The sequence below is a fragment of the Physeter macrocephalus genome, chromosome 3 (assembly GCF_002837175.3).
Source record: "Physeter macrocephalus isolate SW-GA chromosome 3, ASM283717v5, whole genome shotgun sequence".
Lineage (NCBI taxonomy): Eukaryota > Metazoa > Chordata > Mammalia > Artiodactyla > Physeteridae > Physeter > Physeter macrocephalus.
In genome coordinates this window covers 24,574,707-24,598,797 of record NC_041216.1, presented here as the reverse complement: position 1 = coordinate 24,598,797, position 24,091 = coordinate 24,574,707, and the positions used below count along the sequence as shown (strand labels likewise).

The 24,091-nt window shown below is 39.0% G+C and overlaps 1 protein-coding gene and 1 non-coding gene across 5 annotated transcripts in view; one reads left to right on the top strand and one right to left on the bottom strand.

Annotated features, from left to right (window-relative positions):
- The window catches only part of KIF1B (kinesin family member 1B), a 138,396-nt gene that overhangs the window by 103,024 nt on the left and 11,281 nt on the right, over nucleotides 1-24,091 (bottom strand). For all 4 annotated transcript variants that reach the window (XM_028487854.2, XM_028487857.2, XM_028487859.2 and 1 more), the window contains exons 2-6: nucleotides 11,013-11,089; nucleotides 10,088-10,267; nucleotides 7,377-7,442; nucleotides 3,604-3,782; nucleotides 2,914-3,025 (exon numbers count right to left, since the gene is read on the bottom strand). In XM_028487854.2, coding sequence (XP_028343655.1) covers nucleotides 2,914-3,025; nucleotides 3,604-3,782; nucleotides 7,377-7,442; nucleotides 10,088-10,267; nucleotides 11,013-11,089 — 614 coding nt within the window. The remainder of the gene's footprint in view (nucleotides 1-2,913; nucleotides 3,026-3,603; nucleotides 3,783-7,376; nucleotides 7,443-10,087; nucleotides 10,268-11,012; nucleotides 11,090-24,091) is intronic.
- On the top strand, nucleotides 14,930-15,002 carry TRNAG-CCC (transfer RNA glycine (anticodon CCC)). The gene has a single exon. It is a non-coding gene; the product is annotated as a tRNA-Gly (tRNA).

The following is a 24,091-nucleotide window of genomic DNA, read 5'->3' as shown; positions in this document are numbered from 1 at the left end:
GAAGTAATTTTAGGAGAAACACATTTTAAAACGCTATGTCATAAAAATGTATAAAACTCATTAACCCATTAAATGGCATATTAAAAATGAAGCTTCTAACAACTGGAACTCTCACACATTGCTGATGGGAATGTAAAATTTTACAATCGCTTTTGAAAGCAGTTTGGCAGATTCTTAAGAAACTAAACGTACACCTACCGTAAGACTCAACCATCCTACTCCTAAGTATTTTTTGTTGTTGTTTTTTATTCTTTTTTTTTTTTAATTCTTTTTTTTTTTTTTTTTGGCCACACCGTGTGGCATGCAGGATCTTAGTTCGCCGACCAGGGATTGAACCCGCACCCCCTGCAGTAGAAGTGTGGATTCTTAACCACTGGACCACCAGGGAAGTCCCCTACTCCTAGGTATTTACCAAGAGAAACAAAAAACAAGTATGCACACAAAGACCTGTATACAAATGTTCATGGCATCTTCATCTGTAATGATCAAAAACTGTTCATTTAAATGACCATCAACAGATGAAGTAATGCGCAAACTGTGATCTATCTATACAATGGAATACTGATCAGCAATGAAAATGAGTGAACTATGGATACACACAACAATAGATGAATCTCTAAATCATTATGCTAAGTTGAAAGAAGCTGGCAGAAAATAGTATGTACTATATGATTCTATTTATACAAAATTCTGGAAAGTGTTAACTAATCTATAGTGACAGAAATCAAATCAGGGATTGCCTGAGGATGAGAGTGGAAGAGATTACGAAGGGGCATAAGGCAACTTTTGGGAGTAATAGAAATTTTCATTATCTGAATTGTGGTACTGGTTTTACAGGTGTACAGGTAGTCCCCCCTTATCCACCGTTTCACTTTCCACAGTTTCAGTTACCCATGGTCAACTGCAGTCAGAAAATATTAAATGGAAAATTGCAGAAATGAACAAGTCATAGGTTTTAAATGGTGTGTCATTCTAAGCAGCATGATGAAATCTCGCTCTATCCTGGTCCATGCCTGAGATGTGATCATCCCTTTGTCCAGCATATCCCACTCCTCAGTCACTTAGTAGCTGGCTCAGTTATCAGACCAGTTGTTGTGGTATCACAGTGCTGGTGTTCAAGTGACCCTTATTTTACTTAATAATGGCCCCAAAGCGCAAGAGTAGTAATGCTGGTAATTCGGATATGCCAAAGAGAAGCCGTAAAGTGCTTCTTTTAAGTGTATGCTGAGGTTGCTAATATCTACGGTAACAATGAATCTTCTATTCATGAAATTGTGAAGAGAGAAAAAGAAATTCATGCTAGTTTTGCTGTTGTACTTCTAGCTACAAAAGGTATCACAATGTGTGATAACTGTTTAGTTAAGATGGAAAAGGCACTAAATTTGTACAATAAGATATTCTGAGAGTGAGAGAGACTACATTCACATATCAATATCACAGTATATTACTGTAATTGGTCTATTTTATTATTGTCATTAATCTCTTACTGTGCCTAATTTATAAATTAAACTTTATCCTAAATATAAATGTATGGGAAAAAAACAGTATATATAAGGTTTTGATACTATCTGCAGTTTCAGGCATTCACTGCAGGTCTTGGAATGTTATCTCCGGCAGACAAAGGGTGGGACTACTGTACACATATGTGATCCGATTTTATACTCTAAAGATGTGTTGTTTGTTGCACTTCAATAATACCTCAATAAAGTTGTTTAAAAAATTTTTTTAAAGCTTCAGGAAAGTTTACAAAAAAGTATCCAAAACAGATTATCAAGGAAGCTATGGTTATGGGTTAACATCATTATTTTTATAGATTTAAAATCAGGGAAGAAAAGAAAAAATGCTTTCACACAGCATGTTCCTTGGTGCCATTCAGACAAATACTGAGTACTAAATGACATTAATATAGAACCTCTGGCTTGGCAGTGTCAAGTTATTTGATCACCTATATGAAGAGTGTATTTTGAAAAATAATCTTCAGCTAAAAAAACAAACAAGTCACCAACTAAAAGCTGATTTTAGTTTTTAGTGATATCAGCATCACAAAGTACTCAGTTTATAAGGCAAGATTTTTTATAACAGCCAGGACAATAAATCTGACTTCAGATTTAAAAATCCAGCTGCATGCTACTTAGGAATGTAGGCAAAGTAGAAATCAACGTAAGTCTATTATTAATAGTAATAACAATAAAATTAACATTTATTGAGTGGCTTCTCTGTGCCAGGCACTAGTAGATGCACTTACCCTATATTAATATTTACTCCTCTTCACCAATCCTATAAGATTAGAGAAACTGAGGCACAAAGACTAACTTGCCCAACATAACACTGCAGAAAAATGGCAGAGGTAAGATCTAAAGCAAGCAGTTTAATCCCGAAGTCTACTATATTTAACCAACCACTGTAGAAAATGAGAAACTAACAAGCACAGGTATTTGACGAACATCAGAAATGCTGTGCAGTTATTTTTTTCCCAAGAATAAAACACATCTTGTCTGCTTAATTGTTTGCTTAAACAGTTTAATTCCACAGTAACATTATCAGAGCTCAAAAAAGTAAAATACACATACCAGAGAAGTTTACAAGGTAATTAAGAGATTCTAGTCAAGAAGAAAAGGAAGGATCTTCTTCCCCACAGAACTGCTTAACTCTATTCCACAGAGCAGTTTTTGAGACTCAAAAGTCTTGGATTGTTTTTTCTTAACTTTATTTTCTATCTTGCAATTTCACTCAAGAACCCATGCTCAAAGCTGGTTTAGAGTGGAATAAAAATGACTAGTGGAAAGTATAAAATACCCTTCATTAAGTAAAAAGGCAACTTTCTTCCCTTCCACAGAATCAGAAGGTAGCAGAAGGGACTTCTGAAAATCCCCATTCCACACAACTCAAGCCCAGACACTGAAGTTCTCCTACCTTCTCAGTGGAAAGGTTGGTTTCAGTATCATGTTTCTTCTGGGTGAAAACAATGGTAAACACAGCGTGGGAACGGCTACTTGTTTCATTCATGTTGGTAGCTGCCACTGTCCTAAAAAAACATAAATGTGACCACATGACAATGGAGTCCTTAGATGAATGTTAAAATGACAGTAGCCTCCAAATTATAAGCATAACAATCACAAGCGACAGCTTTAAACTTATTCAGATTACAAGATTGTCAGTTACACAAATTTGCTCTCAATATACCTTATCGGTGAACTTATCAAGTTACCTGCCAACTCCAAAGGCACCCCATCAGAATCATTCTTCATACTCCAGCTATAACTTTAGAAACCACCAAGGCATTTGATTTTTATTCTTTATTAGGTGCTCACTTATTCTGGAATCAATTACTACCACAGGCATGTGATAACCAACATTTTACAACTTAATGAAAACCTAATAGTAAAACTTAAAGTTCTAACGTGTTTCAGCAGTGCATTGTTTGGATGAGAAGGATACCAAATATGTTGAGGACCCTGCTCCTCTAGCATAGCCAAAGGGTCAGAGGACTCCACAGTGAAAGCAACTTTCATAGTTATAAATGTGGTCTCAAATCCTTAACCAGGAACAAAAGGCCTCAAAATGTACCAAAGACCTCAGTCATCAGTCTATTTCCTACCATACCTGGCTTTGTTCCCAGCATCCATGAGGTCAGCAATGTCTGTGTAGGAAGTTACTGCCAACTTTGACAGATCCTCCACATATGGGCCAAGAAGTGGATGTTCACGCACACGCAAGTTACCCTTGTTTTTGGGATTCAGCAAGTCTCGTACTCTTTCACAGTAAATTTCCATGTAGCTCACCTAGGAACATATTACTAAAGTGATTTAGAGGACTTGGAAAAAGAAATCTTATACATTAAAAAGATTTTTAAATCTTTTTATCTTTTCACCTTTTATTAAAAGCTCTACAATTAGAGATCAGTAAACTTTACAACGTGAAATACCAATCCCAGTCCCTTTTATTCTATTACCAGTAGCATAGATATAACTGAGTAGGTTAGAACCAGCCTTCTGACTTTCTCAGGAAAGAAAAGGGGGTAAACAGGCTGTCTCAGCACACAATAGCTGCTACTTGTCTTAGGCAGAAAAAATATCATTTTTAGTAGTAACTTATCAGTTATTAGTGTTTTGGTTTTTTTAAATGCATGCTGCTGTCAATAATTGGGGATTACAATGAGGTTACTCCAAAAGCTTGGAAACAAGATTTCTATTAGTGTTAAAACCAAGGAACAACATCAATATTCCAGAGCAGGGAAGACAAAAGAGATCTGTGACTCATACTTTAAGTCTGGCCACATTGTGACCAAACATATATCTATCAGAAGGGGTAAGGGTTGATTAGCATGGAACCTGATTGTTTGGGAGGACCTATCCAAGTCCCCGGGGGAAAGGGGAAGCCACAGACAGTACACTTCAGGAATTCTTGTCCCATCAGCAAGGACATTCCTATCATGGAAAGGGATGTATTAGGCTATCATTTCTTCATCTGAAGCAACTGAACATTTAATTTGTCTAATCAACTCCTCTCCAATTCCATACTCACCAAAAAAAAACAACAGGGTTCCAATAGAGGTCTGCCCACAGGAGGATAATATACCAGTCTTGCTAATGTGAGTGTTCTGGTCAGGGTAATATTTATTCCTCATGGGAAAGTAACAAACCAACATGGTAGTTTCCTAACATCAGTCAAATGAGCTTCACTCAAGAGTCTGGCTTTGAAGGATCTACAAGATCAGACTTCTAAGCAACCAAGGCTCTGAAGTGGGAAAAATTCACCACAGTAAGCCCCATCACAATGCCTCCCTAGGAATAAAACACTTCTGTGTCACCGAGTTGTTCAAGCATACAATGTAACTCCTGCATTCTTCAAGTTTAAATTTCTAGAGGAACACTTTCAGAATATCTGAAATAAAACTGTATCTCCATTCCATTCTCTTTCGGTCTGCTCTGACTATATTTATACTGTATTTTTAAATCAGTTTTTAAAATACTGAAAACCCTCAAAAGATAATTGATCTATTACAAGAATAAAACAACAGGACAACAAATATTCTTTCTTAAAGCAGGTTATCCTAGATGAGAAATTGAAATGGTAACTTTAATCATTCTTGTGTATTTAAAACTTGTACATACAATCCTGAATCCCAGGAAGATATATTTTCTTGGAAAACTTGCTGTCCCTTTTCACACAGGCATGGTACTAAGAGGACCCAAATAACCTGAGTAAGGTTGATGTGCTCCGTTACTTATTCTCTAATGTGCAAATCCATCTAAAGACATCACTACTTCTGAACCAACCATCAGACGCCACTTGGCAAATTCAATTCCCTGAGCACTATTAGCTTCCAGGCACTTTATAGGCACTTGGCATACATCAGTAAATAAAGATCCCTGACCTAATGAGCTTATGATTCTAAAAGGGATACTGAAAATAAACAACAAACATAAAAAAATAAGTAAAATATTATAAAGTAGGTTAGAAGTGATGAATACTATTTTTAAAAAAAAGGAACAGAGCAAGAGAGGTCAGGAGTGCTGGGGTAGAGGGCAAGTTGCAAAATTAAATAAGGTGGTCATGGCAAGCCTCATTGAGAGGGTATGATTTGAGCAAAAGACCTGGAGGTGAAAACTTAGTCAAAAAGATACTGGGACTTCCCTGGTGGCAAAGACTCTGAAATCCCAATGCAGGGGGACCGGGATCAATCCCTGGTCAGGGAACGAGATCCCACACGCATGCCGCAACTAAGAGTTTGCATGCCACAACTAATGAGCCCGCAAGCCACAACTAAGGAGCCTGCTTGCCAAAACTAAGGAGTCTGCCTGCCACAACTAAGACCCGGCGCAACTAAATAAATAAATATTAAAAAGAAAAAAAAGAAAAAGACATCCAGGAAAGAAAATTTCAGGCCAAAAGAAATGTAAATGAAAAGGCACTGAGGTAGGAATGTTCTTGGTGTGTTCCAGAAACAGCAAAAAAAAAAAAAAAAAAGAAAGAAAAAAATAAGGCCAGTGTGTCTGCAGCAGAGTAAATAAAGGAGAGAGGCAGGAGAGGAGGTAGAGGTCCCACCAATGTGAAGAACAACAAAGTATCAATTAGGGATATACTGTGCACTCCAAATAAGCCTGTGAACTCTGAATAATATGAAAGAAAATGGCAGCTTCTTTCATTACCTATAAGCTCAAAAACTTCAATCACATTGTCACTCTCCCTATCCTTTGAATTTATTTAAAATTTATGATATTTTAATAAGAATGATTAATAAAGATCTACTGATTTTCATTTGCTATACATTTAATATTCAAATAAGAATAGTTATAGGATGAGATAAGCTATTCAGAGAATTCACTTTAACAAAAAATATTTTTAGAGCAGCACATTCCCCTTTTGGTGCATGATAAGTTACCAGGCAGAATTCTTTGAAATGTATACAACACTTTATACAACACTTATAGGCAAAGAAAAAGCCCAAAGCAGCTAAGTGGGTCAACTAAGAATTGCATAAGACCTATAGAAAGTCACAACATATACATTTTTAAAAATCTAGAAGTCACTTAAAGAACAGACTGATTTCTCAAAACAACAAGCTCATGTTAACAGAATGCTTTAATAACTTCAGCTACTATGAAACTGAATACCAAAAATGGGGATGTGTAAAACAACAGCTTCATAAAGCACTTGTACAAAAAAGTGGAAATGTTTATCAAATAAACTAACATATATAATGTAATTCTACAGACCTCTTCTCAAAAGAACTAGGGTATATACACTGAATGGAGAATAACTTCCAAGATTATTAACAATTACAAAGGGGAGAAGGGGAGAAGAGATTTGATTACATATATTTTTAAAACCTATGACTGTCAAAAGTCATTATTAACAATATTAAAGGGGGAAGAGTTCATGCAAATGAATAACAAAAACATTGCAATCCCAAAATGTAAACAGGCATATGCATAATTTATAAGATGTTCAATCACACTGCTAATCAAAGAAATTCTAATTTTAAGAGTGAGAAAATTTCCCTTATTAAATTGGCAAAGATTAAAAAACAAAAATACTAAATGTTGACGAGGACACAGTGGGTGCTTACACCCTCCTGATGGAATGGAAAATTGGTATAGCCTTTCAAAAAGCCATTTGGCAGTTCAAATGTATCATCTGACAACCAACATACATAAAAAGGAAATAACTGAAAATAAAGCCACAAACTTATGAACAAGGATTTAATTGCAACATTCTTCATTATAACCAAAACTTAGAAATAGCCTCAAAGTACAGAATTGGGGCAATGGTTAAGTGATCTATAGCTCAGTCATAATTCAGAACCATTTAAAAGTAGCATTTGAGGGAATGGAGCACAGAGGACTCTGTTTTTAACCCACAATTGTACGCACCTCTACAGAGTAAGACATTTCTTCGTTACAGTTGTCATTGATTTTCTCAAATAGTTCTTCACATAACTGTAGAAACAGAACGAGAGGCACGAAGAGCATAAATCAGAAGTACTATGTTACCCATGCGTGCTAAAGGGATTAGCGAGATCCCCTTTCTCTTTTTTTCTCTAAATATTAATGGCATCAACATCAAAGGTAAATGCTTTGAATGAAATAAAAGGAAAGTTTTTAATACATTCTTCTCATCTAACCCCTATTGTCCCTCAACAGTATCACCTCAATAATGTTTCCTTGGGGCTTCCCTGGTGGCGCAGTGGTTGCGCGTCCGCCTGCCGATGCAGGGAGCCGGGTTCGCGCCCCGGTGTGGGAGGATCCCGCATGCCGCGGAGCGGCTGGGCCCGTGGGCCATGGCCGCTGGGCCTGCGCGTCCGGAGCCTGTGCTCCGCAACGGGAGAGGCCATAGCGGAGGAGGGCCCGCATACCACAAAAAAAAAAAAAAAAAAAAAAAAAAAAAAAAAATATGTTTCCTTAGAAAGAAAGCCACATATAGGGGAAAAGAAGGGATTATGTCTCTTCTATTGTTATGTCATTGATTTTACTTCATGTGAATTCAACTCTTCATATTATACTAGAATTAACTGTGACTCAACTATCAGTATTATAATTGTAGGAATAAAACTACTACTAAACTGTATTTTGCACACTTATTTATCATGACATAAATTTTATTATATGTTCTCAGTTACTATATACATTGTAAATTCATACACATATGCATAGAGAGAATATACACTATTTGAAAAGAGTAAATAAAGGTATTTTTGAGAATAATTTTGACTCTATAAATTTTTCCCCTTTACCTCTGCCTTAAGATTCCAATCCCTTTTATGAGAGGCTGTTCCATTACACAGTGACATTTCTAACAGAAAACAATTTTTCTAGATCAGGAAAATTATAAAATTTCACTCTCCCTATCCTTTGAATTTGTTTTAAATATGTGATGTTTTAAATAAGAATAACTAAGAAAAATCCACTGAATTTTCATTTGCTATATATTTAGTATTAAGGCAATCAATATACATTTGAAAAATGAACTATATGTTCATGATTCTCCAGAAGTCTAAATAGAATTTAAGATGGATTTTAAGTGGCAGTTTCTAAAACATAAGTCTTCTTAAAAATTCATGCTTTGGCATTAAAATAAAATATTCAAAAATTCTACCAGAAAAGAGATACATATGTAACTATACAAGAATTCCAATAACAAACAAATTAAAGAGAAGGACTATTTAATATTACTTGCTATATCTACAAAAAATTATTTTATTGTCAAAGAAGTTAATACAGAGTAGTAAAAGCAAAGACTTAGACCTGTGCTTGGCACATTATGAGGGCTACATTTAATGTTTCCTCTAATTAGTATTATAATTATTATCATTACTATACACAAAGAAGGACAATTCCCAAATATATGTCTTAATACACATATTACTTTTTACGTTAAAAAAAAAAATAGGGACTTCCCTGGTGGTCCAGGGGGTGAGATTCCGTGCTCCCAATGCAGGGGGCCCGGGTTCAATCCCTGATTGGGGAACTAGATCCCATATGCATAACGCAAATAAGAAGTCTGCGTGCCACAGCTAAAGATCCTTGCGTGCCGCAACTAAGACCTGGCACAGCCAAAATTTAAAAAAATATATGTGAGTGTGTGTGTGTGTGTGTGTGTGTGTGTGTGTGCATGCTAGTATGTTCATTTTTTTCTGAAAATGTCCTAATCTTTATTAATAATAAGCATTTCAATTATATAGCTGAATTTAAAATTATAATCCAATAATCCATTCAAAAAAGTAGATATTGCTCCCTTATATATTTTATTTTCAGAATATAGCAATGGCCACACTAGGCCTATAGTAAAAAACACTTTAAAATTAATCCCAAATATCATTAATAAAAGCAAACCACGTTCCTGTTACTAGCAAAAGAAGTTCTTCCTAAATGTACCTGTGTCACAACTTTTCTCCATTCCCAAACAATACAGAATCAAAAGACTAACTACTCTTAAAAAAGAAAAAAAAATCTCAGACTGTTCAAGCTTTAAGAGATAGAATTAATTTAACAAGATAAAAGGAAAGGCAATCAAATAAGGCAATCAAAAAACAGAAATAAACACATTCTTAAGAAGTGATCTAGGGCTTCCCTGGTGGCGCAGTGGTTGAGAGGCCGCCTGCCGATGCAGGGGACACGGGTTCGTGCCCCGGTACGGGAAGATCTCATGCCGCGGAGAGGCTGGGCCCGTGAGCCATGGCCGCGGAGCCTGTGCTCCGCAACGGGAGAGGCCACAACAGTGAGAGGCCCACGTACCACAAAAAAAAAAAGAGGTGATCTATATATGAACTTGGGAAAAAAAATCAGACCAACAACACGCACCACCAGATGTCCCCAGGATTCAGAACAGAGCCTGACATATACTATCACTTTTTTTTTTTTTTTTTTTTGCAGTACGCAGGCCTCTCACTGTTGTGGCCTCTCCCGTTGCGGAGCACAGGCACTGGACGCGCAGGCTCAGCGGCCATGGCTCACGGGCCCAGCCGCCCCGCGGCATGTGGGATCTTCCCGGACCGGGGAACGAACCCGTGTCCCCTGCATCGGCAGGTGGACTCTCAACCACTGCACCACCAGGGAAGCCCCATTCTTGTTTTTTTGTTTTTTACCTGTGGAATGATGCCAGCCTGGCTTTCTTCTTGTTTACCCATCATTGTGTAAGACTTCCCAGCACCAGTCTGCCCATAAGCAAAAATACAGACATTATATCCTTCAAAGGCATGTAAGAGCATTTCCTTTCCAATATCATTGTACACACGGTTTTGAGATGCAAAACACGGATCTTCGGGCTGTAAAGATTAAAAGGAAAAATAAATGGCATTTTATTCATATTCTTTCCTATGCTTATTTGATTACTTCTATAATAAATAAAAGTGTTTGAAATCAGAATAATCACCTAAAATATATTTTTTAAGTCCCCCCTACATATAGTTTATTTTTCCCATTAAATGCACACACACAGAGGCACTATTAGAGACATCCAGGCCAGCCATACATAAAAATATCTACATGAAATTATCTGACATGATTACATTTCATTTTCCAAAACCTTGAAAGTATCACTCTTCCATTCACAGGGAGCTCCAAGAAAATTTTAAGTGGAAAATGGGGTTGAAAGATAAAAGATCAAGTCCACATATAAAAATATTTCTTTTAATTCGCTCCAGGTGGTGTGGCTATTTCTCAATAAACACAGCTTTCAGTGAAGAATGTTTTCCAACCCCTTTCACAGGCCCTTCCCTTGGCAATTAGGCTTTGCAATAGTTTAAAACATCTCCTACTCTAACACAAAATAGGAAAGAAAGAACAAAAAATGCATAACAAGGAGATGCAGAAGCAAACTCTAGTTTAGGAACAATCCCTAGAAGCCAGCAAGATTTGGGGTCCTATAATCAGTAAGGGGATACTGCAAAGGGTCTTACTCTTCATTTCCCTAGATGTTGGTAATCTTTGTTTTCCCTGTGGACCTGCAGGCTCTTTCAAAAGGTTTAAAACCCACACTGTTCTACCACGCTGCACCATGGGTACACTCACCGAGGTGTGAGACCAGTAGGAGTAGTCAAAGCTGAAGGACTTTGGAGCCTCCTTTGGGTTCTTTGGGTTAATAATACCTAGAGGATGAAAATGTTTTGATTTTATAAGTGACTCAGTTAAATGTTTTTTAGTTCAGCATGATGTTATACTGTAAACTCAAAACATCCAAATCAGTAAATTCATACCACTGAATCTGAATAGGGCAATCGAAAAACAAAAATAATCACATTTTTAATGGGTAGGATCTATATAGAGAACTTGAAAAGAATCAGACCAACAACATTCACTAGATGTCACCAGAATTTACAACAGAGCTCGGTACATAGTAGGTGCTCAGTAAATATCTTGTGACTGAATCCTAGGTAAGTTAGCAGACAAAATTTGGAAATGGACCATGTTACTATTTCAAGGTGCTTCATAAGGCTTGAAATATTTCAATATATCAGAAATAAAAATTAGAAAATTACTGAATTAATCCAACCACTATTTAAAACAAACGCTTTTTAAAGATCCTATTATCTACTTAAGAAAAGCATTTAGTAATGAAGCATTCATTGGAAGGATAGTTTTTGTGAAATCCACAATTGATAATAACTAATACGTAAGTTATTAGATATATGTATATACGTGTGTACGTATGTGTGTGCGTGTATACACTAGAAACATAGACCTCTAAATCATCTGTAGAATGTCATAAACAGTAAAATTACTTTTGACTGAAAAGTATGAAGCCTCACTGTCCATATTAAAAGTGATTTCTCGGGACTTCCCTGGCGGTCCAGGGTTTAGGACTCCGTGCTTCCACCGCAGGGGGCACGGGTTCGACCCCTGGTCGGGGAACTAAGATCCCGCATGCCACACAACGTGGCCAAAAAATAAATAAAATTGTTTTTAAAAAGTGATTTCTCATGTAATTAACCCAGTCACATACTTCAGGGACTGACTGAATGCTGAGGCTTGGCCTCTCTTCCTCCCTCACACACACAAAGCTTTAGCACCTCATATTTCACACGGAATAGAATCTTTGTAACATTTGGTCATGAAATCGCCTCAAAGCCCAGACCAACCAATCCACTTCTCTAAGGCAGGGCCACATCCCAAGCTATCTGAGATCAGGATTAAAAAATAAATCTGCCCTGGGCAGCTGTTGCTCAGGATACAAATAGCAACAGTTGCTACGGTGCTTAGCTCTCTCTCACTGGATTCCACGGGGTATGGCCACACTTATGTTCCAACCTCAAATGCTGACAGAGTATTAACAAGGCTCACACAGCACATAATCATGTGACAAGGAGACATGGTTCTAGAAAGAACATCTCCCCACACACAAATGGTAGCCTAAGCAAAGAAGTACACTTCTAAACAAAAGGCACCTCCTACAAGATTTAAATAATAGCCAATATTCACGGAGCACTTACTCTGAGCTCTAAGTATTTTCTGTGCACAAACCTGTTTAACCCTCCCAACCACTCAATACAGCAGATGTTTTATTATCCCCATTTTATAAAGAAATCATCAAAAAGAGGTTAAGTAACTTACCCAAGGCTACAGAGCTAGCTAGTGGCGATTCAGGATGTGAGTTTGGAGAGTCCAGTTCCTGAGCCCAGTCACCCAACAATTAAATACTCCCTACATGCGGCGATCACCAAGGCAAACATGGTAAGGCATTTTCTATGCATATGCATACACATGTGCATGTAAATGCACATTTATGACCACTGCCCCCCAAAACTGTATCACAGGCATTGCTCAGAACTCTCCTTACAACATCTGAAACTAGGAACTGTGAGAATTATAGTTCCTAAAAGATGAAAGACCACACACAAACTCTACCAAGAAAACGGAAATTAGTGTCATACTTCGTGAACCAGATTCCAGGTTTCAGTGGCTCAGCAATGGAGGACAATAACAAGATGTAGGATATGACCTCTGAAGTAGACTTTACCACTCAAAACCACGGTTAAAATAAACACTTTCTAACCTTTAGGAAATCCGCTGTCATAAAACTTTTAAGCCGCATTTCATTAAATCTTTAGCTACTCAATGGTAGTACCAATTCTGCCAAGAACGATTTAAGAAAGGGCAAGTTTTCAGATCCTACTCCTTTGTTCCCTTTTCTCTAGTGAAGAAAAAGAAAAACTATGCCAGTGAGTAACTTCCTTGATTCACACGAAATCCTTTTCCTCTTCCTCAATATACCCTTCTCCCAGATCTTTGAAACTTCTGAAACTAATAAATTTTCCTAACTTCCATCTTCAAAACCAAGCTGCTGGGCTTCCCTGGTGGGGCAGTGGTTGCGCGTCCGCCTGCCGATGCAGGGGAACCGGGTTCGCGCCCGGGTCTGGGAGGATCCCACATGCCGCGGAGCGGCTGGGCCCGTGGGCCATGGCCGCTGAGCCTGCGCGTCCGGAGCCCGTGCTCCGCAACGGGAGAGGCCACAACAGAGGGAGGCCCGCATACCACAAAAAAAAAAAAACAAAAACCAAGCTGCTTTTTATTTTTATCTATTTTTTTCTTTCCAGCTATTGTTCATTCACTCAGCACATGGATGCATGAATTCATTTAACAAACTTTTGGGGGGCACATTTGCTGTGTATTAAGTGTTAGGTATACAAAGAAAGATAAGAAAGATACAACCTTTTTTCTTTTTTATTGAAGTAACATTGGTATATAACGTTAGATAACTTTCATGCGTACAACATTATATTTCTACTTCTGTATACACTATACCAAACTGAATTTTAAATAACTGCCTCCAGGCAACAAAAATATCTTTAACATTAAATAAGTAAATCAAAATATAATTTTAAAGAGCCATTTATATAACAGTTATGTCAAACAAGATGAAATTTACCCACAATATTTAAAAGATTTTAATTCCTAAATGAAAGATATTTATATTAAAGACACCTTGGAAAAATGCAAAATTCAATATTTTTGTTACCTGACTTAGGGGGGGAAGTGTAAGCAGAAAGACTCAGAAGGTGTGGGTCATTTCTATATGTTAGAATGGGTGGCAATTACAGAGTTGTTTTATATTATTCTTTATCTTTACATATACATTGTACTATCTTGACTATTTTATTTACTAGCAAAAATTTTTTTAAACTCCAAAACTCTGCAAAGGAAAAAAACTGTTATAAGGATAAAATATTAATGACAGTGCTTGAGCACATCAGAAGCCCATGAACTCCACTATTACTTCCACGGACAATGAATTAATATTTTCATATGTGCCAAAGGATTTTTCTTTCTCAATAACAGCTGTGATCTAACTCACTTCCTTTAACCCAACTAAGAAACAGGATGTTTCCAACCATTAATAAAAATGGGGAGGGGGGAGAGAGAACATGTAATAGAAAGTGTATAGGATTTGGAAACAAAGGACCAGCATCAGTAAGAACAATTAAGGTTTCCCTGGTGGCGCGGTGGTTGACAGTCCGCCTGCCGATGCAGGGGACGCGGGTTCGTGCCCCGGTCCGGGAAGATCCCACATGCCGCGGAGCGGCTGGGCCCGTGAGACACGGCCGCTGAGCCTGTGCGTCTGGAGCTGAGCCTGTGCGTCCGGAGCCTGTGCTCCACAATGGGAGAGGCCACAACAGTGAGAGGCCCGCGTACCACAAAAAAATAAAAATAAAAAAAAAAAAGAACAATTAAGAAATATATTTATATTTAGAGAATTCCCTGATGGTCCAGTGGTTAGGACTCTGCGCTTTCACTGCTGAGGACCCAGGTTCAATCCCTGGTTGGGAACTAAGATCCCACAAGGCGCACAGCGCAACCAAAAAAAAAAAAAAAAAATATATATATATATATATATATATATATAATTTATTTATTTATTTAGATTTAGATTTTTCTGTGACCTTGGGTATTGCTACACTTTTGTGTCCCCTCTAAAACTGAGGTAAGGGACTTCCCTGGTGGTCCAGTGGTTAAGACTCTGCGCTCCCAATGCAGGGGGCCCAGGTTCGATCCCTGGTCAGGGAACTAGATCCCGCACGCCACAACTAAGAGCATGCATGCCACAACTAAAAGATCCTGCATGCGGCAATGAAGATCCTGCGTGCCGCAACTAAGACCCAGCCAAACAAATAAATAGTTAAAAATAAAACTGAGGTAATACCTAGTTCACAGGATTAGATGAGTAAAGCACTACACAAATGTTAATTTTCAAAAATAGGTATTTTATCTTGTTTTAAATGCTCCCAATGTTTGGTGGGTATGATAACCATATTCCGTGGTTTTTAAACCAAAGCAAGAAAAGTTCACTGATAAAACAAGCTAAAGCATAATACAAGAATTCTACTTCTTGGCAAGAGTCAAAATACTACATTGGAGTCCTTTAGATGTGCCATCAAATCTCTGGTGCTCCTACCACATTAAAAATCCCTTCAGTACATGGACCATGTCTTATGGATCCTCTACACTGCCCTACACCAAACAGGCACTCAGATGAATGTGCTCCACAGGTCATGTGTAATTTTAATTTCATTAAATCTAGTACCATTTTCAGGAACCTAAAAGGAAAAACCAAAACAGTATATATCTATGCAATATACACATAAAATACCAGTAAATTTTATTAACTTTCACAGTAAGAATATAGAGAGAATTCTATCACTGAAAAGACTGGGCAGTGTTTAACACAGTGATTCTTGTATCAAAGTCAACTGAGCTAAAACACAGTGTGCAGGACTTCTAATTTGTCTCCAGAAAGCATGCACACGTGAATGGAATTCTAGTAATTAATGAATATGCTCAACATGTAAAGCATATTTTCACCAATGTAAAAGCTATTGCAAATATTTATGCCTCCCAGGGTCAAGTGTTATCAGTGGACAGAGTTTGTCTCAGACAAATCAACACTTTTTCTTCAAGGAATGGACTCCTGGCATATCTTTGAGGACTACAGTCAGAACATAACTCTATTTTAAGTGCTGTATACTTCATAGTGCTTTATTTCCTATAAAAATCATCATTTCATGCCACTTTTCAAGACCCCTTTTAAACTCCTTCTGCATCTGAGGCCTCTTCTTCTATCAAGATTTCTCTGGACACATAGTATACTCCACATCTGGACCCACCTCCACCAGCAATTCTCCACATCTGATCCACGTTGTCAGTTCTACTTTCAAAATGTATCCAGAATCCCACAACTTCTCACCACCACCATCAGTACCACCCTGGTCAAGTCACCATTTCTCTCGCCTGGATGACTGCAATACCTCCTAACTGGGCTCCCCACTTTTCCCCTGGGCCCCTGAAAAGTTTCATCTCCACACTGTAGATAATGACCCTTCTCAGACATACTCCAGATCACCTCCACGGCAAACCTCCAGTGAACCTTCCGATCATACACTGAACAAAACTCCACTCCCTCTGTGACCTCCTCTCCAAAGATTCAACCTTTACTCCGGTCCCACTGGCCTTCTTACTAAAGACACATTCTCATTTCAGGGTCTTTGTACTTACTGCTCTGCTGGGAATGCTTTCTCCCAGGTATCTGACTCGCCCACTCCCTAATTTCATACAGTTCTCTATTCAAACATCACCTTATCAGACAGCCCTCTTCTGACCATTTAATTTAAATCGGCATTCATTTCACTCTCCATCCTCTTACCCTGCCTTATTTTTCTTCATTGCTCTCATGACCACCTGACTTATTTATATGAGTCACTAGACTGTAAGTTCCATGAGACCAGAACTTCTGTTTCATTCACTGTTCTATCCCCTAGCTCCCAGGACAGTGCCTGACATATGGTAGATACTCAATATATACCCAAAAAACTAATGAATATGTTAGTTTCATCTTTCCTTACAGACTGTCCCTTCTTTGTGGCTGGAAACCATGACCCCTCTTTCTATATCACTCACGGTACTGACTTCATAAGTAGGTGACTTATTTGTGAACTGGAATGTAGCTCTCTCAATACTACTTGCTTACTGAGTCTTTTCTCCCTGAGCAACCAACTAATTCAGCTTCTGGCAAGAATCATTAACCTCCGGGAAAGGAGGTATCTAAATTCCAGTCTAGAGAACAGAAATACAACTTCTAGGAAACAGCAGTAATAGGCAAACAGGGAACAAGAGGAAAGATTACCAGGTTTTAAATAGTACAGGCAAACGAAGATGTGCTGATGGAGGTCACCAGGAAGGGCAAGGATAAAGGAAAGTACACTGGGGGCAGAGAGTGGAATAGGTACTAGAAATCCCTCTTCTTCCCCAGGTCTTCACAATTGTCTTTTACACTTTGTATTTCACAGGAAATATGGAATCTCATGGCAGACGGAGGTATCTTACCACATTAAAATCTATTGCTGCAAAATTTTCTCCAGCGTCCCAGATATGACAAGCTTACCTCGCATAACGATTCTTGAGTAGGCATGAAACAAATTCTTGACCTCACACACAAGACACACACCCAAGAGGCACTGCCATATGGTAAAAACACCAAAAGACGTAAATAAATGCTAATATTCTCAGCATTCATCTTTCCAAGTAGTTCCCCTGAAACATACATTCAATTAGAAGAGTGAGGTGCTCAGCACCTGGCTCAATGCCCAGCACAGAGCAGGGATTATACAGGAACTGGTTGAATCGCTGTTGAATATCATAGCTACATCAGGATGGTGCATCACTCAAAGCCCAGATGTTACAACAACATCCATCCGGACAAGTCCATGCTCCTGATCTTTCTGCCTATCTTCCAGGAGTCCCTGCCCCTTTGCCCTGTGTACTTGTACTCAATGAGCTCCCAAGTCTGAAATAATTCTAGTTTCCACGCTGACATTACTCTTTCTCAAAGGAAGGGTTATCACAAAAGATCCCAAGATCCTATTTTAAGAAAGGAAAAGTTAAGAGCCCTTTATTCACTGGGCACATTTACTGAGCACATTTATTAAGCACAAACTCTGTACCAGGCACTGGGTTAGGGATACAATGGCAAGCAAAAGAGTTATTTCCACCCTTCTAGAGCTCAGAGTCAATGGAGGAGACAGACATACAATCACACAAAATAAATACATGCTTTCAAATTATGGTAATATCCATGCTAGATAAGCATGGGGTCCTATAAGAACATATAAACAGAAACATATAAAAGGAAACATATATAAAGGAGGCAATTTTTTAGTCAGCAAACTCTGATTTGGTGAAAGAGAAGGGGGAGCTGAAGGATAAGTAGGAGATAGCTAAGGAAAGCCGAGCGATAATATCAGCCAACACCTACTGAATGCTTACTATGTTCCAAGCACTGTGTTAAAGCATTACATGCACACACTCATTTAAACCACACAATAACCTCAGGTTATTATCATCTCCATTTTACACTTGGAGCGCCTGAGTTGCCCAAGGCCAGAGCCTGAACTGAAATTTGGACCATCTGGCTCCAAGGCTCTGACCCACTGGGCAGTGTGTATCCCAGGCCAGGGAACTGCATTAGGAAGCCCTGGGGCAAAAAGAAGGATGTGAAACCCAGACACTGGTTTGACAGGTATAGCTCAAGTGCAGTGAGCAGCAAAGGGTAGAAAAGCACTAAAATCTCAGGGTCGTGGACAGACCTCAAGGAGCTGGTGAACCCCTGAGCAGTGAAAAGCCACTGGAGTGGCTTGACTACAGTGATGGATGGACTAAAGCATGGAGACTGGATTGGAGGAAAGCATGAATGGAAGTGTGGAGACCAATTACACAGAACACAACCACTACTGCAGAACATCTTTGCCATTTACATAATGCCTCCCATGAGAACTGCATCTGGCATCAGAAATCCATGAGTTTCAGTCTGTGGCATTTGTGGGGGCCAGGAGAAAGAAAGGTCCATTCCTATATCAAAAGCATTCTGTTTCTTGATCCAAAACTGAATTTTGTCTTACAATTTGACCCAATATTCAATGATCAAAACCTGAGTTGATCTAGAAAATATTTCTAGAAGACATTATTAAATATTTCAGCAGTGAAGGAAACAGAATGCTGTAGAGGCTTTGATCTAACTCCACCCTAAGTATCCAATATTATCCTAGGGTCCATCTATAAACTCAGCACATAACAATCAGTAAGCCTCAGTTTTCTTATCTGTAAAATGGGTACAATAATAATAGTGCCTAACTTTATAGAACTTGTTGGGAGGATTAATCACTAATCGATGTCAAGAGTTTTAGCTCAGGGCCTAGCACAAAGTAAATACTCAATATTCTTTCATTTAGCAAATACTTGGGTGCCTACCATGCCCCAGGCCTGAAGTTATCTAGTGAAAAAACAGTCCCTGCCTTCAAGGAGCATACATCCTAATCAGGAAGTCAGATAATTAACTAATAGAGATAGTACAACCTGGAAGAAAAATAAAGAAGACTCAGGAGATATAACATGACAATGGAGGTAGCAGGAGTGACTATTTTAGATAAGAGTGGGCAGGCTGCCACGTCTGAGCAGGGACCTGCATGACATTTAGGGCCCGGCAAGACCACCAGTGTAGCCAAAGGAGTAACTATAATGGCATGTGAAGTCAGAGGGCTAGCCAGAGGCCAAATTCTCTGGGGCCTGTGGCCAAGGTGAGGGTTTTTAGTTATATTCTAAAAGTGCTAGGAAGCCAACAAAGGACTTGAAGCACAAGCTAACATAATCTGATTTACATTTCTAAAATATGACTCTGGCTACTACATAGGAACAAAAGCAGAAACAGAAAGATAGGAAGCTACTGGAGTGTTCTTGGAATACAGTAGAAATGATAAAAAGTAACCAGATTCAGGAGAGACTGTGAAAGCAGAGACAACACGACTAACTTACTGATGAATTACAGGTGGCCTGTAAGAAAAAAAAGACAAGAGTGACCCCAATATTTTTGGTCTGAGAAACTAAAGAATGGTTAAGAATGAACGAAGAGCCACTTTAGTTGGGCAAGGAGGGGAAATGAGTTCTGTTGAAGACACGCTGAGTTTGAGATACTTCTTAGGCCTTTAAGTAGAGTTAAATTAGCAGCCGGGTAGACAAGTGTGGAGTTGTACAAAGGGGTCCAGGCTGGAGAAATGAATTTGGGAGTCACTGTCACCTCAATGACATTTAGAGCCTTGAGCCTAGATGAAATCACTTAGGGAGTCTGTCTTCTCTGTAGACAGAAAAGAGATCAAAGAGGAGAGACAAGGTCCTGGTGTACTTTTAACACAGGAGGAAAGGAAGAACAGAGAATGGCCTGGGAGGAAGGAAGGCAATCAGGAGAGCATGGGGTCCTGAGAGCCAAGAGACAAAGGAAGTCAAGCTATGTCAGCTACTGTCATAACCACCTTCTGGACTCCCAAGAGGAAGAGTCTTTGTCAGGCTATCTCTTGACTTCCCCATAACTCACTCTGGCTCATCCTCACCTCTGGGCCTTGGCTCCCATCACCATCCAGATCTCATCTGGTTTCTAGGCTGTTTTCTTAACTCTCCCTTCATAAATCAGAAAGGCAGCCTCAGAACTGAAGATCTGATTGTATCTTTTCCCAGGTCCACAGGGGAGAGGACCTCGAGTTCATCCTCTCCCTGAACCTTGCACACCTTTCCCCTGTGCCTTCAGACTTTTTATTCTTCATGCTGTAGCTGACATTCCTTACCTTAGGAGAGCCGGAGAAGAGTGAAGAACAGGACAGCACCTTTCACGTAAAGGCTTGAACACCCTTATTCAAGATAAATGAATGCCTTTAAAATGACTCCCCATAGGGCTTCCCTGGTGGCGCAGTGGTTGAGAGTCCGCCTGCCGATGCAGGGGACACGGGTTCGTGCCCCGGTCCGGGAAGATCCCACATGCCGCGGAGCAGCTGGGCCCGTGAGCCATGGCCGCTGAGCCTGCGCATCCGGAGCCTGTGCTCCCCAACAGGAGAGGCCACAACAGTAAGAGGCCCGCATACCGCAAAAAAAAAGACTCCCCATAAAATGTTCCATAGGCTTTAGTTTACTGATGAACCACAAGACCACCTTCTCTTTCTCAGAGTGCCTTCAAGTCAAAATTAGCCTTACAAAGTCTGCTAAGTCCCCCAACTTTACCCCCCGTTTTCCTGGCCTTCTTTACAACTTTGTTACTCCAGCATCAAGATGCAGAAATAATGTTTTAATTACTAAGTCCTAGAAAACAAGGCAGTCAAAACAAGATTTGTACTTAAAAGCCCTTTTATTCTCCAGAATAAATTTGTTTATCTAATACCTCAAAGTCTCTATGCAGCAATTACACTGTTGTTGGCAAACTATTAAAGATTTTGCCTGCAACTACAATTAACATATCATCGTGGCAACAGTGTAACTTTATATTAACTTTTCTCTGATGGCATGTTTTGAGCTTGTTAAAAATACCAGTGATATCTTCGGCACAAACTTCCTCTTCCAAAAACTTTCTACTAAATCCAAATTTAAGATAAATGGCACACGATTATTTTATATACCATTTATATTCCAAAACCATAAAACCAAGCCCCAGAAGCATCCTCTCCCCTACTTAGAATAATATATTTCTGAAAATATATTAAAATGGCATAAAGCATATTGCCATAAAGTAGATTTGAGCAAAAGACCTACAATCATAAAATGTCTTGATCTTCTAAAAGAACAAAATTAGATTCTAAATCTTATAAAACAGGATAAAGGTACTATATGCATTCACTATAGAGCTGACCCTTGAACAACATAGGTTTGAACTGTGTGGGTCCACTTATATGTGGATTTTTTCAAAAGTGAATAGTACAGTACTACACGATCTAGGGCTAGTTGAATCCATGGATGCAGAACCGCAGATACAAAGGGTCGATTATAGATTATAGGTGGATTTTAAACTGCGCAGAGGGTCAGCATTCCTAACCCCCTTGATGTTCAAGGGTCAACTATATACTCAATCCCAGAGTATTAAACATTCAAATGGAAAAAAAGAAGAAAAAAATCTACCAACTCTGTAGTGTCACACTGTCATCAAGTGAGTATAAAATAAACATACTAGCTATAATAAACGTTAAACAAACTCTCAATTAACAACAATTCTGCTCTTCCTAAGCAAATTTTGAATGATTCTGAAGGGAGATGACAGGGAAGGCCCAGCTTTTCTTCAAGCTAAGTGGTACAAAGATGTCTCAACTAATAATAATGCCCTTTTTATTAATAATTTCCCTGAATCAAAAAAGGACATCAAGATAAATTTTAACCTAACAGTTAAATTCTAAATAGACACAGACGTACAGTCTTATTACACGGAATAGTAAAACTTAATATTTTGAGAAGCAATATATACAGGTCAGAGATTAAGAGTGAGGGCTCTGACCAAAACAGACATATGCATCAATGGAACACAATACAGAGCCCAGAAATAAACCCACACACCTACGATCAATTAATCTTCAACAAAGGAGGCAAGAATATACAATGGAGAAAAGACAGTCTCTTCAGCAAGTGGTGCTGGGAAAGCTGGACAGCCACATGTAAATCAATGAAGTTAGAACATACGCTCACACCATACACAAAAATAAACTCAAAAATGTTTAAAGACTAAAATATAAGATAGGATACCATAAAACTCCTAGAAGAGATCATAGGCAAAACATTCTCTGACATAAATCATAGCAATGTTTCCTTAGGTCAGTCTCCCAAGGCAATAGAAATAAAAGCAAAAATAAACAAATGGGACCTAATCAAACTTAAAAGCTTTTGCACAGCAAAGGAAACCATAAACAAAACGAAAAGACAACCTATAGACTGGGAGAAAATATTTGCAAACGATGCAACAGACAAGGGATTAATTTCCAAAATATACAAATAGCTCATACAACTCAATAACAAAAAAACAAACAACCCAATCCAAAAATGGGCAGAAGACCTAAACAGACATTTCTCCAAAGAAGACATACAGATGGCCAAAAGGCACATGAAAAGATGCTCAATATCGCTATTAGAGAAATGCAACTCAAAACTATAATGAGGGGCTTCCCTGGTGGCACAGTGGTTGAGAGTCCGCCTGCCGATGCAGGGGACGCGGGTTCGTGCCCCGGTCCGGAAGATCCCACATGCCGCGGAGTGGCTGGGCCCGTGAGCCATGGCAGCTGAGCCTGCGCGTCCGGAGCCTGTACTCCGCGACGGGAGAGGCCACAACAGTGAGAGGCCCGCGTACCGCAAAAAACAAACAAACAAAAACTATAATGAGGTATCACCTCACACCAGTCAAAACGGCCATCATTAAAAAGTCTACAGGGCTTCCCTGGTGGCGCAGTGGTTGAGAATCTGCCTGCCGATGCAGGGGACACGGGTTTGTGCCCCGGTCCGGGAAGATCCCGCATGGTGCGGAGCGGCTGGGCCCGTGAGCCATGGCCGCTGAGCCTGCACGTCCGGAGCCTGTGCTCCGCAACGGGAGAGGCCACAACAGTGAGAGGCCCGCGTACCACACAAAAAAAAAATGTCTACAAATATTAAATGCTGGAGAGGGTGTGGAGAAAAGGGAACCCTCGTACATTGTTGGTGGGAATGTAAATTGGTACAGCCACTGTGGAAAACAGTATGGAAGTTCCTTTGAAAACTAAAAATATAGCTGCCATATGATCTAGCAATCCCAATCCTGGGCATTATCTGGAGAAAACTCTAATTCAGAAAGATACATGCATCCCTATGTTCATATGTTCATAGCAGCACTATTTACAAGAGCCAAGACATGGAAGCAACATAAGTGTCCATCAACAGATGAATGGATAAAGATGTGGTGTATACACACACACACACACACACACACACACACACACAATGGAATACTTACTACTCAGCCATAAAAAAAAAATGAAATAATGCCATTTTCTGCAACATGGATGGACCTAGAGATTATCATTCTAAGTGAAGCCAGAAAGAGAAAGACAAATACCATATGATATCACTTATATGTGGAATCTAAAATATGACACAAATGTACTTATTTACAAAACAGAAACAGACTCACAGACATGGAAAACAAACTTATGGTTACCAAAGTGGAAAGGTTGTGGGGGAGGGATAAATTAGGAGTTTGGGATTGGCAGCTACAAAAAAAAAGAGTGAGGGCTCTGGAGCCAGACAGCACCAGTTCATTTTCTAGTTCTCTCAATCCT